Genomic DNA, 15,800 nt, shown 5'->3' with positions numbered 1-15,800 from the left:
CTGCTTTTGCTAAGCGCTCTTTCTGTTCACTCCATTACACCCATTCTACAATCAAAAGAGAGCATCAGGCTGGAGAGGGATATTTTAGAACTTCTTTTAAGGAGTCACGGTATTCAAGCTAGGAATCCTGGGCATTGTAGTTCTAGCTAGGACCACAATGCCCTACTGCCCAATAGCCAAAGCTGCCTGGGCGGTTCACAAAAATTAGGCGGTTCACAAAACTGGAATACCTTGAATACCATCACACTGTAAAACAGGTTTTGAACAAGCCTTCCCCAACCTCACGCCCTCCAGATGTGTTGGACTATCCACCCCATCATCCCCAGACAGCCCAGTCATTGGTTCTGCTGGCTTTGGATGATGGGAGTTGTAGTGCCACACATCTGGAGGGTGCCAAGGAAGGAAGGATGCTCTATATCAATTTACATCTGTAGTTTAGGTGTGCCCATTGTTGGTACATTCACCTGCAATTCTTAACTGGCTCATGTATTTCTTCTTCTTTTCCTTAAACAGGGTGTTCGGAATGCTAGATTTCTGCCATGGTATCATATGCTTTTTTTGCCAAAAACATATAGTGCATGCTTTTCTGCTGTGTATTGTCCCTAAACGACCCTAATCAACAGGTTTGTCAAATTCAATCGCCATGACTTCAGCAGTGAAAACTGTTCAAAAACCTCCTTTGGAAAATTGTTCCACTGCCTTAGTGTTCTTAAGATATTAAATTATGACATTAATTTTTCTTCTATTTAACTAATGAAAAACATGGTTTTTCTCCTTCCCTGCAGCATAAATCTGTCTTTTGGCCATGAAACTTATGTTGCTATTTTCTAAGTTCTGTTATATTAAGCTCTTTTGTTCTCTCTTCTACTTCAGTTTCCCATACCTCTGGCTGTGTGTGTGTCGTGGAGGGCGGGGCGGGGTGAAGTGGGGTGGGGCGGGGCGGGGAGGGAACATTCCTTCCAGAACCAGAATGATTGCTCCAGCAAAAGATTCTTGCAACTTTCTGTATCGCTATGTTTAATGTTGGGATTTTAGAATGTATTGTAGCATATTTATGGCCTGGTTCACACATACTGACAACCATACAAAGTATGGGTTGAGTATGGGTTAACTATGGCTTGTTGTTGTTGTTGTTGTTGTTGTTGCTGAATAATGAGCTGTTGTTGAAGTGTGGGTTGTCATTACATGCAAACCCTGCACTATGGTTTAACTATGGGTTGTTAACCATTAATGTTAACCATTAACAACCCATAGGAAGAAAACCCATGGTTTGTTGTTGGGTTGTGAACCCTGGGTTGCTCATGGTTAACAACCCATAGTAAAACCATGGTGCAAAGTTTGCATGTAATGACAACCCATGATTCAACAACAACCTATGATTCAGTGACAACCCACACTCAACCCCTATTCTGGGTTGTCATTATGTGCAGGCCAGGTCTAAATGTAATGTCAACAGTGATAATTTGGTTATTTAGATAGCAGACAGAAAAACTGTACTAATTGTCTTTCTATGTGTAACCTTCAGCAACTGCATGCAAAACAATCCTCTCCTCCTCCAATTCCCAACATTATAGTGAGCATGTGCACAGCCCTCATGATGCCAAGGAACAGCAGCAGAACGTGGTGAAACAAGCTTTAGTGAGTTCTGAAGTAATGTTTAAAACTAGGGTTGTTTAAAAATGGGGACCTCCCAACTCATTCTCTTAACCACTACTCTACCCACCTCTAGACAGTGAAGCTTGTTTGCCAACCAGTAAAGGGGGTTGGTGGTGGAAGGGATGCTGTTCCAGAAACTCATGCCCATGCCTGGCCCTACCATTGGGCAGAGTGAGGAGACTGCCTGTGATGTTCCTGCCCTAAGTTCTACCTTCTCCAGCTTCCACCTGATGAATCTGAGAAGAAAACCTCCTGAGGATGTCTGCCTCCGCTTTGATCAGTTGTCCTCACTGACACTCAAAGCTTCAGTCCCTTTACTCTCCTGGTCAAAGAGACACTCAATATGCCTAACTGGTTTCCTCTACCCAATACAGGAGAAGTAACAAGGAAATAGATTTTCTAATGGTATCACAATAAGCACACGGGTTTTTGTATTAAAAACAAACAAATAATATTTATTAATTGCAAAAAGAGTTATATATACTAGTATTAATAAATCTATACTTGGTCCTAACCTACCTACTCTACCCCCTCTATGTCCTGGTTCCAAAACCCCACTCACTAGATGTAGCTTTCTCAATCCCTACAGCCCTATCTGACTAACTGACTGTCAGTTCTCTCCTTTTATGCTCTCAGAATCCACACACACACACACACACACACACACACGAACACACAAGCCCCTCTCACCTTTCATGCACTCCCAAACATTCTTTTAACCCTAACCTACCTGGGTTACGCTTAGCAATGCAAGCACATCCATTAATATAATAAGCATATGTTACAGTGCCTCTGGTGGCAGATACTGGGGGACAGCAGGAGCAGACCCCTGCTATTTGTCTTGACCCCTTCCCCTACTGTTCCCTTCTGTTTGATAACTGTGGGTGCCTTGCAACCTGTCCTGTGCCTCCTAAAGTAGCCTGTTGCCTTTTAGTGTGACAGTGAATGCTATTCCATCACCGGTATTCAAGTGGCAGTGCAGCCAGCATCTGTGCGTGGAATGGGGGTGAGACATGATCTTGTCCTTCACCTCACCAAAGCCCCTTCGGGGTACATAGAACTAGCGGCAAGGTTCTTTGGGTCCCAACCAACTTTTTTAAATTGACACATTTGATTAGATCATTTCTTAAGGGTGCAATCCTATGGGGATGGTTGTATGCCTCTTCAGGGTGCAATCCTATGGGGATGGTTGTATGCCTCTTCAGGGTGCAATCCTATGGGGATGGTTGTATGCCTCTTCAGGGTGCAATCCTATGGGGATGGCTGTAAGCCTCCAAACGCAGAGGCTCACGGCCATCCAATGCAGAGCAGGAGGAGCGGCAGGGGCAATCTTCACCTCCACACTCTTCCCGCTCTACATTTTAGCCAGACAGGCATTTTCACTCATCCAGCTGAGGCGTTGGGGAGAGAAGAAGGCTGGGGAGGGCTCTGGATATGGCGTAAGCCGGCCTCCTCAATCTCCTCCCCTCCCCGCCCACAGGAATGCCCCCTTTACTTTCCATCTGAGGTCTCTCCATATGGGCTGCAAGGGGGAGGGGCAGAGGGCAGGGAATTCGAACTCCTGGGTCCAAGATCAGAGCAGTGTCTCCAACCTCAGATCCAGGAATCCAAACTATCCTGTGTCTCCTCAGGCTCTGTCTAGGGGCCATAGGATTGTTCTCTACAGCAGTTTTAACATGCCAGAAAAGAAGCAAAAAAGGAGAATGATCTGGAAAGCTGACATGGCAGAATCAACTTTATCTCTTCAGACCATAGATGGAGAGGTGATCCATCATATTTTTGAATGCTTCCCCCAAACAAAACACTGTCTTCATATACTAAACTAGAACACTGAGGAAATAAACTAGTTTAGCACAAAAAAATGAGTTTATGGAGTAAGTAGCCCACTCACCTGAACATAGAGCTCCCTGAGTTCATACTGAAACTTCTTAGGATCTGTGGTAATTGTTACAGGACCAATTTCTGAAAGGAAAACAAAACAATTCAATTTCCAGGAGAAATCCCCATAGAGTTAATAGCTTTAGGATCATGAGATCTGACAAGGAACTACATGGATTATTATGTTTTAATGAAGAAATGTCAGATGGCCTCTTTGTGAAATACTGTCCCATTTGGGCAGCTCTACGAGAAGAATTACCCAACTAGAAGAAAATATGTACAAACAGTACTACACTTTATTTTCTCCACATTTCTTCAGTTTTGCCTGGCCAAATCCCTGAAAAGTGAAACACCATTCTCTAAAATTACTTATTTTATTTACAAGCAACATCAGATACCTCAAGTTACACCATAACCCCACTAACAAATAACTGGCAAAGATCCGACAAGGTCAAGAATGCTCTCTTTGGATAGATGTTTGTGGGAAACAGACATTTAAAAGTGGGAAATCATGCAAGGATGAGTAGGACATATACCAACTCTGACAAATGAATATTGATACTTCGGTTTGGACAAGTAGGATCCTGATTCCATCTATTCAAAAGGAGGTACAAGTATTGGTTGATCTTTTTAAAGCAGCAGCTTTCAGGTTTCTACCTTCAGCTGGTTTGACAATGTCTCAGGGAAACTAGTTCAGACAGGGCGTTGGTAATTGCCTGCTTTTACCACTTTCTTCCTGGGAAATGTGAAAAATAAATTATGAATATAATAAGGAAAAGAGATGGCTCCATTATTTAAAATATTCAGACAAAGATGGCTAAAAAGGGCTGCTTCTTACGTGACCTTTGGGATTTAGTTCCCAAGTACAAAATACACATGTATGTGACACAAAGGTGTCAGATAAGAAAGGTGCATAATTTAAATCACTTTTTTCCCTTTGAAAGGCATAGTGAATGAGAGACAGCTGGGCCACTGCTTGCATGTGCCCTTCATTTTACACTTGTGCCCTTCATATCTGAAAATATGCATAGTTTTTTTCTTTACTTGAGTATTTCGTTACTTACAAGTGGGACTGCAACAAAACGTTGCAGTGTGGAACAGGCCTCAAGCATCATTTGGGGGTGGGACAGTACAAACCTGTAACACAGACCCTCTCCCACACATATACCATTCCATACATACAATCTCATGAGGCATGAAAGAAAATGTTTTGTTTTAATTCTGAAATTACATTTTCTACATTTCTGAAATTACACCATGTCCCACACTGGGCACTTTCTTCCATGACCCGCAAACACACCACTCTGTTTTTTGCTATTTTTGTTTAATATAAAATCAGCCTGAATGGATGTTCATAACATCCAGTGCTACAAACCTTGCGAGCTATTCTGTAACTTTTTGGTTGGTAGCAGCACTGGCTCCCAGTATCCCTGGGATCAATATCTCTGATTGTTGTGGTCCTTTGTCCCTCCCACCAGCTGTCCCTCCCTCTTGCCTATGCACAAGGAACTGGTAGTTCTTGAGCAAGAATGTCACATAGGGAAGCACAAATCCCTCTGTCTCTCAAACTACAAGTTCTAGTTTAAAGGCACAACAAATATTTTCTCTCTGTTCTAGAGAAGGGCCTGGACCAGCAACTCACTGCTCAGAATGTTGCTTGTCCTGCTTCAGCACTGCTTCCTATTGGCTCCAGCAACTCTCACAAGATCTGGACAATAGGTACACAGATACAGGGAAATATTTAGCCCCATATTTTCTTCATTATAACGTGGTTGCAGCCCAGATTGCCAGGCCCTGGCAAAGTTTACCTTCCTCCACCCTTGGCTTGGGCTCTGGTATGGAGTACTCCTGTTCAGGGTTCCAGCCAGCCAGACTTTTCTAAGATACTCCATTCCATTCCTGTCCTTCCCCACCACCTCTGACATTCCCCACCCCCAAGAGTCAGCCAGCATTCCTTGCCCACTGAACATGCTCAGTCCACATTCAGCTGTTTGTGGGGCTTTCCCACCAGGGTCTCTTTTATTCTCAAAGTTTTTTTGTACTTTTGCAAACTTTGGGGTTCCCCCAAGGCTGCTGATACCACCCTCTTGTGCATGGATGGTGCTATTTTGGCTACATAAGAATAGGTGCTCAAAGAATGAGTTCAGTATTAATATATAGGGTTGTATCCAATGTTATGCATGGTGTGGAGAATGTGGATAGGAAATGTGGATAGGGAGGCACCCTCCCTCTCTCAAAATACTAGAACCTGGGGTCATTGTATGAAGCTGATTGGTGGGAGATTCAGGCAGATAAAAGGAAGGACTTCTTCACACAGTGTATCATGGAATTTGTTACCACAGGAATTTGTTATCACAAGATGTATGTATGGAATTTGTTACCACAGGATATACCACCAGTACCACAGCACTGGTATGGCTGGTGCTCCTGTCGAAGCCCAGGTCGCTCTGTGGAATGCAGAGATGACTCGGGCGGTTGACACGATCGTGCCCAAGCGCCCTCTCCCTCTGAGCAGAGCCCGGCCAGCTCCTTGGTATACACCTGAGCTGAGGGCAATGAAGCAAGAGGGGAGATGGCTAGAACGCAGGTGGAGGAAAACTCGTGCTGAGTCTGACCGAACACAGGTAAGAGCCCACCATTGAGCCTACTCTGTGGCGGTGAGGGTGGCAAAGAGACAGTTCTTTTCCACCAGCATTGCATCTTCTCAGTGTCGTGCAGCGGAGCTTTTCCGAGTGGTTCGCGGCCTGTTACATTCTGGGCCAGGGAGAGAGACGGTGGAACCCTCGGTAGCACGCTGTGACGAGTTTGCACGGCACTTTGAGGATAAAGTCGCTCAGATTCGTCATGAATTGGACACCACCATTAATGCAGTTCCATTGGTAGAGGCGTTCAGAGCACCGTCTGGTCCAGTTTTATTGGATGAGTTTCAGTTACTGAGGCCTGAGGATGCAGACAAGGTGCTTGGCCAAGTCCGATCGACCACTTGTGTGCTTGACCCTTGCCCTTCATGGCTAATTAAATCAAACAAGGAGGGGTTGTCCGGCTGGGTCCAGGAGGTTGTAAATTCCTCCTTGAGAGAGGGAGTGGTGCCTGCCGCTTTAAAAGAGGCGGTAATTAGACGACTCCTGAAAAAGCCTAACCTGAACCCAGAGGATGTTAACAATTATAGGCCAGTGGCCAACATCCCCTTCCTGGGCAAGGTGCTTGAGCGGGTGGTTGTAGGACAGCTCCAGGCACTGTTGAATGAAACGGATTATCTAGATCCATTTCAATCGGGCTTCAGGCCTGGTTTTGGAAGGGAAACTGCCTTGGTCGCCCTGTGGGATGACCTCTGCCGGGAGAGGGACAGGGGGAGTGTGACCCTGTTGATTCTCCTGGACCACTCAGCGGCTTTCGATACCATCGACCATGGTATCCTTCTGGATAGGTTGTCTGGGTTGGGAGTAGGAGGCACTGCACTACAGTGGTTCCGCTCCTACTTGGATGGCCGATTCCAGAAGGTGGTGCTGGGGGATTACTGCTCTGTGCCATGGCAATTGTGCCATGGGGTTCCACAGGGCTCTATTTTATCCCCCATGCTGTTTAACATCTACATGAAACCTCTGGGGGAGGTTATCCGGAGGTGTGGGCTGAGGTGCCATCAATATGCAGATGACACCCAGCTCTACCTCTCTTTTACATCAAAACCAGGTGAGGCAGTGACTGTTCTGAATCAGTGCCTGGGCATGGTAATGGACTGGATGAGGGCTAATAAACTGAAACTCAATCCAGACAAGACAGAGGTACTATTAGTGGGTGGTTCGTCTGCCCGGCTAGGTGATATTCAACCCGTTCTGGAGGGGGTTGCACTCCCCTTAAAGGATCAGGTTCGTAGTTTGGGGGTGCTCTTGGATCCAGAACTGTCACTTGAGGCCCAGGTGAATTCAGTGGTACGGAGCACTTTTTATCAGCTTAGGTTGGTGTACCAACTACGCCCTTATATGGACAGAGATAGCTTTGCTACAGTTATCCATGCTCTGATAACTTCTCGTCTGGATTACTGCAATGCGTTATACGTGGGGCTGCCTTTGAAAACGGTCTGGAAACTTCAGCTGGTCCAAAATAGGGCAGCAAGATTGTTAACAGGGACTGGCCTGCGAGCTCATATTACGCCAGTACTTTTCCAGCTGCACTGGCTGCCAGTCCATTTCCGGGCCCGATTCAAAGTGCTGGTGTTTAACATTCAAAGCCCTTAACGGCTTGGGGCCAGGTTACCTGAAGGATCGCTTTAAAAGGATGGCTTTAAAAGGATGGCTTTAAAAGGGGGTTGGACAAATTCCTGGAGGAAAAGGCTGTCAATGGCTACTAGTCTTGATGGCTGTGTGCTTCTTCCAGTACCAGAGGCAGTGAGCCTATGTGCACCAGCTGCTGGGGAACATGGGTGGGAAGGTGCTGTTTTGCTCATGTCCTGCTTGTGGATTCCTGGTCGACAGCTGGTTGGCCACTGTGTGAACAGAATGCTGGACTAGATGGACCCTTGGTCTGATCCAGCATGAGAGCTCTTCTTAAGTTCTTATGTTAGAGTAGTTTCATTGAAATGAATGGGACTTAAGTTAAACTAAGATTATATACAACCCACCAGGTGTATTACAGTTATATCCTGCCTTTCCTTCAAGAAGCCCAAAGCAGCATACATGGTTGTCTCCTTCCACCCATTTAATCTCACAACAACTCCATTAGGTAGGTTAGAGCAAGAGATAACAATTGGCCAAGGTCACTTACAGGTTGAGTAAGAGGGGAGATTATACCTAGGCCTTCCCAATCCTAGTCAGACCCCCTAACTACTACACTATACTGGCTCTCGAATCCAATCCCTGAGAAGCAGCCCTGAGATGCAGCTTATGGCAAAGAAAAAAACTGAAAAGGAAAGCCATATGAGAAAAGTAGGGATGCTGGAAAACTCTGCAAAAGAATCAACTGAGTTCAGATTTTGATGAATCTGAGCTGCGGATTCCACAGTGGACCAGCCTTTCCCGAGTCGCAGGGATTCCACCAGGGGTGTACGAAACACTTACCTGGTTCCGCTGGGGCCATCTGCGGTGGGGGGGGGGTGCTCTGTCCCCCCCCAGAATCCTCCCCAGCCGGCACTGCTCTGCGGTGACTCCGCAGAGCCGCCAGCCAGGGCCGCCCGCAGCCAGACCTCTGTCTGCTGCTGGGCTGTGGCCGCAAATGGCAGCCGCTACGCCATTTGCATCCCTGCGTTAGCCGTGATAGGCTACGTATATATTTACGTAGCTTATCACGGCAAAAGACAGGGATGCAAATGGCGTCCCTGCATTAGCTGTGATAGGCTACGTAGATACTTACATAGTCTATCACAGCTTGGCAGGGATGCAAATGGCAGCCGCCATAGCAGCCGCCATTTGCAGCTGCAGCCCGGCAGCAGCCAGAAGACCACCCGGAGTAGGGATGTCAGAGAATTTTGCCACAAATCTTGGGGAGGCCAAATGCCAGCGGCGGTGTGGCGGCGGGGCGGCGGTGGCGGCGGCAGCAGCCGGTCTTCTGACCGGCTGCCGCCACCGCCATTTCCAAGTTAAAAAAAAAAAAAAACGTGATAGGCTACATAAAGATTTACGTAGCCTATCATGGCTAGATTTTTAAAAAATACCATGACAGGCTACGTAAATGTTTACGTAGCCTATCAAGGCTGAGTTAAAAAAAAAAAAACGCGTTTACACAAATGGCGGTGCCCATGGGCGCCACCATTTGCGTTCCTTATTTTGGCATGTCTAGTCTACGTAAACATTTACGTAGACTACGGCGAAAATAAGGGGAACGCAAATAGCGCCTCCCCCCCACCGCGAATCAAATTTTGTAAAAGGTAAGTGACTTTTGTACATCCCTAACCCGGAGCCACTGCCGGAGCCGCCGCCGCCACCAAGTAGGCTCCATCCTGGCGGGATTCCGTGGGGTGGCGGGGGGGATTGCCCCATTCTGCCACGGACTCCGGGCTGGCGGATTCTAAGGAATCTGATTTTACTTTCCAGAATTTTACGCAAATTTAGTCATAGAAAAATATGTAAAATAAAAAACACCAGCTGAAAATGCACCGGGGGGATTTGTGCATTTTCATAAGTGCAGATTTGCAGAAATGTGAATTTGTGCAAATGCGGGAACTTGGAAAAAATCTGATTCCATCAATGACTGAATGATGGAACAAAAGGCACCTGACAATCCATGAAATGCAGATGGAACTGATTTTACAAAATCTATACATCCCTAGATAAAGACTTTACAAAATGCCATGGAAAAAGAAAGACACTGAGAGAGAGAGAGAGAAAGAGAGAGAGAGAGAGAGAACCACTGATGGCATTTTGCAAAGCTTAAATATATAAGTACTGGTTTGCCCACCGCTATGCCTCCCCTCCCCCAGTTCCATACACTAAGGTTGGAAGCTCTTCCTTTTAAAAAATATCATCCAGATCTCTCTCACATACCCAACCCAGGAGCTGAAGGAGCTGGAGGGGGTGCCAGGACTGAGCTTCCTTTACCACAAACTAGGCCTGCGCACCGATTCAGATTTGGAAGTCCAAAGCATGGCAGCCATCTCGTGTACCATCCGCCATTTTGTGTCACAGGTCTAAGGAAAAGGGCTCCCCCTTGGGGTGATGCATGAAACTTGCCTAGAGTGCTCCTAGTGGTCATGGGAGCCATTGCATGGGACTAAGCCCTCAGCCAATGAAAAACAACACAATGCATCTCAATGGAATTCTTCAACTCAGCCTGTCATGCTTTGAGTACCCCACATCCACCCTGCCCCCTGAAACTCCCCTCCCTCAAAGGGGAGGTGTGGATGGGGGGCTGGTGTACGGGGAGTATTGGGCGCAATCCTTTTATCCTACTCTTCCCTAGAGCTGAATCAGTGCACAGGCCTACCACAAACAGATCTTCAGTCCTGTGATAACATTTCCTTAGGGCAGCACTGTCATGGTGTTGTTCAGTTAAGCAAGAGCCCAGAATGACATATGAGCAGAATGAGGTGGTAGAAGTGCCGGTATCATTTCAGAGGGGAATGCCATTTTTGAGTGTGCTGCCACACAAAAAATTATCTACAAAGAGAAAACTAGCACAGTGGGGAAAATATCCTAGCCTTTCCCTGCTGTTGTAGTTTTCTCCTTGCACAAGTTTTATTTTTAATGTTTGTTGTTGTTGTTGTTGTTCAGTCGTTCAGTCGTGTCCGACTCTTCGTGACCCCATGGACCATAGCACGCCAGGCCTTCCTGTCCTGCGCTCTCTCTCGGAGCGTGCTCAAGTTCATATTCATTGCATCCGTGATGCTATCTAGCCATCTCATCCTCTGCCGTCCCCTTCTCCTTTTGCCTTCAGTCTTTCCCAGCATCAGGGTCTTTTCCAGAGAGTTTTCTCTTCGCATTAGGTGGCCAAAATATTGGAGCTTCAGCTTCATTATCTGTCCTTCCAATGAGCACTCAGGGTTGATTTCCTTTAGGAATTTTTAATGTTGGGGAGCACTAAAAAAAAAAGATTGCTCATATAGAGTCAGCATCTGTAGTAAGTGGTTGTGGAGAAACTTCTGAATTGCAGATATACATATAAATGAAAAGTTAGGCTGTAGTCCTCGGTGCTTTTACTGATGCTTCCAGACAAGGATTTTATTGGGCAATCACCCTGCCTCAAATATGGAATTTTACCGGGGCGTGTGTGTCCATACAATGTCATCTTCCATTTGTAACCCTCCCATGTTACACCACCTCTTCTTTTGCCTTTGTGTGTGTATGTTTTTTAACATACATAAAAATCATTTAGGCAGGAAAAACAGAATAGCTGCACGATACCTTTTGATAGAAAGAGCTAGAAGATATCTGCCTGAAAGCACCCCAACTCCCTTAGGCCCAAATCTCTCTTTCCAGATTTCAATATATCATGAAACCTGATGGAATTACAAGTGAGGAACTTCATGTTGCTTAAGTCTGCAACTTTATCCTTTGGTTGCAAAACAAAAGTATAAATATGAAGTGTCAACATTACCTCTGGGAATTTTAAAACTTTTTTGAAAAGACACCGAATGGATCGCGTATGCAAGGAATTTTTTCCCCCCTAAGCCATACTTGCACATTACTGAACAAAGCCTTCTCTTCTTAAACTAGAAAACCACAAAACTGAAGTTAACACAACCAAGATGGTGTTTAGGCCGGTCCCTAAGCAACTGACCAAACAGTACTACATAAAACTATCTGCCAATAGATTTGACAAGCCATAAGAATGTTGATACCTCCCACCCAAAAACTAAATTGGAAACCAACACCCCTCAGAAATAAACAAACAGGAAATCATCTCAGTAAATAAATATCTATCTCAGTAAACTGACCACTAAAACACTTCGAAGCATCTCAGTACATTTTGAGAACTTTGTGCCTCATTTGGGCAAGTTTGAGAGCAATTATCCACTTTGCGTGCATGTGTGATTCACACATGCCGCTGTGGTGTTTGTAGTGTTTGCAAATGACCCTTTGCTAATAACCATAACAATGTAAGGTATCAGCGAAATTAATTCCACATGGAATGGATGATCTCTAAGGAACTTAGGCCCAAAACAGACATGATTTTAAATCTGTATCTAGTAGCTACATCCTCTCTCTTTTTTTTTTTTTTTTCATTTTTACTCTAGAATAGATGGTGCTTTGGTCTGATCCAGCATGGCTCTTCTTATGTTCTTGGGGCAAATAAATAAAAAGGACGAAGGAGAGAATTGGGAAGGCTTGAAAACACATTCCAAACTTTATTTTTTTTCAAAGGCAATGAGAGGTGGCAGGGAAAGCAGCATTACATTCACTTTTCAGTTCATTGGGAAGGGGGGGGGGAAGCAGAAGCAGCAGTAATGTGTTTGTGTGTGTTATTTACAGATTTACACCTCCACAGGTATACATTAGCAAACACTATTTAAAAAAACCCAAACCCTGATCTTGGACAGCAAAAGGTGGAGCTTAACTCCATGGGAGGAGTTAACCCATTCCTGTAAGGTCCACCTGTCACTGACGCAAGGCGCTGAAACCACTCTTCCTCCCCCCAGAGCAGTACCGCAAGTTTAGGACACCAAGTCCCAAAAATACAGGGAAAAAGACTTTGTGAAAATGCGGTTTTTACAGCAAGAAAACCTGGGACTGATACAGATTGGGTCAGGTAATGTCATGTGTCAGGTCCATGTGTGAGGTGCAGCAGCACCGCAGTAAATTTCTTAGATAGATCGGGCTCTGGTTTACTGCGAACAAGCCACATGCTGGCTTGTTCACTCCTGTTTGACTCCACCCACAAGCACAAGTGGCTAAACAGACAAACCAGACATGGGGCCAATCTACATTGCGCCCACCATCGCAACGAATTCGGTGTCCTGTCGGGTTAAATGCTCTTGCATTAAAACGTGATTATCCACACTCAGCCATTTTCCCTGTTTCGGTGCTTCATCGAATGTGCGAGCTCGGTTCACACTCAAGCGCTGTGCTGTTTTCCTGCTCTTAAAGACGATGGCTGTCATTGGAGGATCAGAATTTCTTCCTGTTTCTGCTGATTCCACACCCACCGCGTGGCAGTGGTGTGGGAGAGGCTTGTCGTTTTCCGCATGTTTTCCTGGCCTTGGGGAAAATGACCAGCTTGTCCCTTGCCACCACCGCTGTAGCAGGTGGGGGTGGAGGGAAGAAGGAGGCACCTATCCTCTTCTCCCCCCACCTGCTGGAGGCCAGGGCGAGTGGCTGGGGGGTGTCTGCCAATGCTCTTTTCCCTGCACCAGCCCTTGACAGCCAGCGCAAGGAAGAGGGGCAGTGGTGGCGGCACCCAGTGCTCACGTGGGGGGGGGCTGCTGGCATCTTCAAAGATTCGAAGCTTCACATCAGCCTGGTCAGTAGTTGGATGGGTCAGTAGCCGGAAGATGACATGGGGCCGTCGAGAGCTGTGATTGGACAGGAGGGAAATACAAACACCGCCATATATGGACAGGCAGAGGAGGGGACTACGACCAGATATGGTAGTGAAGGTGGAAAATCAGAGCACATTAAGGGGAAATACCAGGGTATCAAGGTACTGAAAGCGGGAGCATGGACGAGGGAAATTCTGGTTCCAATTCGAGGCGGGTACTGCCTAGTGTGAAAGATGGGCAGCGAAACCTCATTGGAAGCAAAAAAAAACCCATAAGTGTAGATCGGCCCATGGTTGCATACTGGCTCCCCAATACCAGAATCCTGTTTTTTTGCTTCCTTTGCAAGCCAGAATTGTAAACCAGGGTTTGAACTTGGCTGATGAAATCTGGCTTGTTCAAGAGCAGCAAGACATGATCCGAGGTTCAGTTGGCCTACTTAAAAAAAAACATTTTTGCTTTCTTTAGCTGTTCATAGCAGTGACAGCAGCCAAATCGGAGTGAACAGGCTGTATGCACTAGGGGTGTATGAACCCCGCAACGTCTGGTCCAGAGGGGACTGTGGAGGGGAAATCCAGGCCTCTTGGTGCCCCATGGATTTATCTAGAGCCTTACCACGTCCATTGGATTTTGCAGGGTGGCTCTCCTCCTGGCCATGCTGGGACCCTTCTTCCCTGCACCGACTGTTAAGGAAGCCCTTGACAGCCAGTGCAGGGAGTAAGGGCTTCAGTGGCACCCCAGCACTCTCTCCCTGGTCTCCTCAAGAGGAGGCCAGGGCAAGAGCACTGGGGGCTGGCCACTCCAGGACCCTTCTTCCCCACATCTACTGTTAAGGAAGCCTTTGACAGCCAGTGCAGAGAGGAAGGTCCTCAGAGGCATCGACAGCGCTAGAGAGCCGTCCCACAGGAAATCCAACAGACCTGGAGGTGAGCGGGGTTGGTGCACTGCAGACTTTGCAGGTCGGATTCTTGAGAATCTGGCCTGATTTGAATCTGCACTGCATTTCTCCGCCATCCCTAGTATGAACCAGTGCAGAGCTTGTTTACAGTAAGCCAGGATTCCACAGAATCCTGGGTTACCACTCCAAGTGGAATGCTGCAATACTTTTTTCCTCAATTATATCTGAAGCCATTAATTTCTGTATGACAAAGACAATACAATATAACAATAAATAATCAACCTGCATCTAGTGGATGGGTCCATCACTGGTTCGAATACAAATATACCTGTTACAGTTAATGTTCAGCATTTAATAAACACATTTGTGAAAGTCTGAACACTCAGAAAGACACTGTTGAAGGTTGACAGTCACTGAAATATGGCTGTCAGCACTCAATAATATATATCTAAGATGTGGGAATAGATGCATATTTTTGAACATCACCAAATTCAATCTGGGATTGTCACATTCACCAAATCTTGGACATTCTTTGTAGCATATCTTCAGTGCTAGTTCTAGGTTTTTGAGGGTCCTTGGGCAACACCCCCTCAATGGAGCTCCTTCCTCAGTGAGTCCACCTTCTCACTACCATTGTCACCAGCAGCCATTGTCACCAGCTGCCATTGTCACCAGCCGCTGTTGCCCCTCATCCACTATCTCACCATCGCTACCACTTGCTTGCTTGACAGGTAGAGAGTCAGGGACAAAGTAGACAGTGGCATCTACTGCTTCTCCTTCTCGCCACCACCTTGTGTGAGCCAGAGTAAGAGGCAGGTGAATAAGCAGATTCAATGGTGAAGGGGAGGAACAAATCCAGGGGTCTTTTATCAGTAGGCCTCTGGTGGGGTAAGGGCCCTCAGCAAGTGCCTGACCACACCTACCCTTGATGTTGGCCCTGCATATCTTATTTCAAAATGGAGTTATATATTTACTTATTTCCATTTAGCACCATACCCCATTATACATAGTTGCCACATCACTCCTCTAATACTCAGTGCAGAGTCCCTGTGCTGGCAGGATTAGGGCCAAAACAGGGCCACTGAGAAACAAGAAGGAGGTATCCGTATGTTCGGGGAAGTCCAAGATTTACAAACTTATGAAGATTTTTTTTTAAAAAAAAAATCCCACTGGGACAAATAAAAACTTCCAGCACTTCAGCCTAATGAACACTAAGCATCCTCAGGGGCCTCCAGAAACCACAGAACGTTGTGTGTCAGTTTGAAAGGAAAGTGGGAAACTGTGAGTGGGGGGAGTAGGGTGGCTTGCTCAAATTCCTTACAGCTTATTATAGTATCTTGGAAGACAGCATGGCTGGCTGGTTGGCTGGAATGCTAAACAGGAACACACCAGTTAGGAGATAAGGATACACTGCAACATTTTGTTACAGGCCTCACTTGTTCTTGGTATAAACATATAGTAAAC

The 15,800-nt window shown here is 46.1% G+C and overlaps 1 protein-coding gene across 1 annotated transcript in view; it reads right to left on the bottom strand.

The window, feature by feature from the left end:
* The window catches only part of HMCN1 (hemicentin 1), a 349,376-nt gene that overhangs the window by 283,766 nt on the left and 49,810 nt on the right, over positions 1 to 15,800 (bottom strand). The window contains exon 2 of the mRNA XM_084848192.1: positions 3,548 to 3,618. Within this exon, the coding sequence (XP_084704318.1) occupies positions 3,548 to 3,618 (71 nt within the window). The remainder of the gene's footprint in view (positions 1 to 3,547; positions 3,619 to 15,800) is intronic.

The sequence above is a fragment of the Heloderma suspectum genome, chromosome 4 (genome assembly GCF_057233095.1).
Source record: "Heloderma suspectum isolate Gila_16-S chromosome 4, 16-S_ref, whole genome shotgun sequence".
NCBI lineage: Eukaryota > Metazoa > Chordata > Lepidosauria > Squamata > Helodermatidae > Heloderma > Heloderma suspectum.
This window is presented reverse-complemented; position numbering and strand designations above follow the sequence as displayed.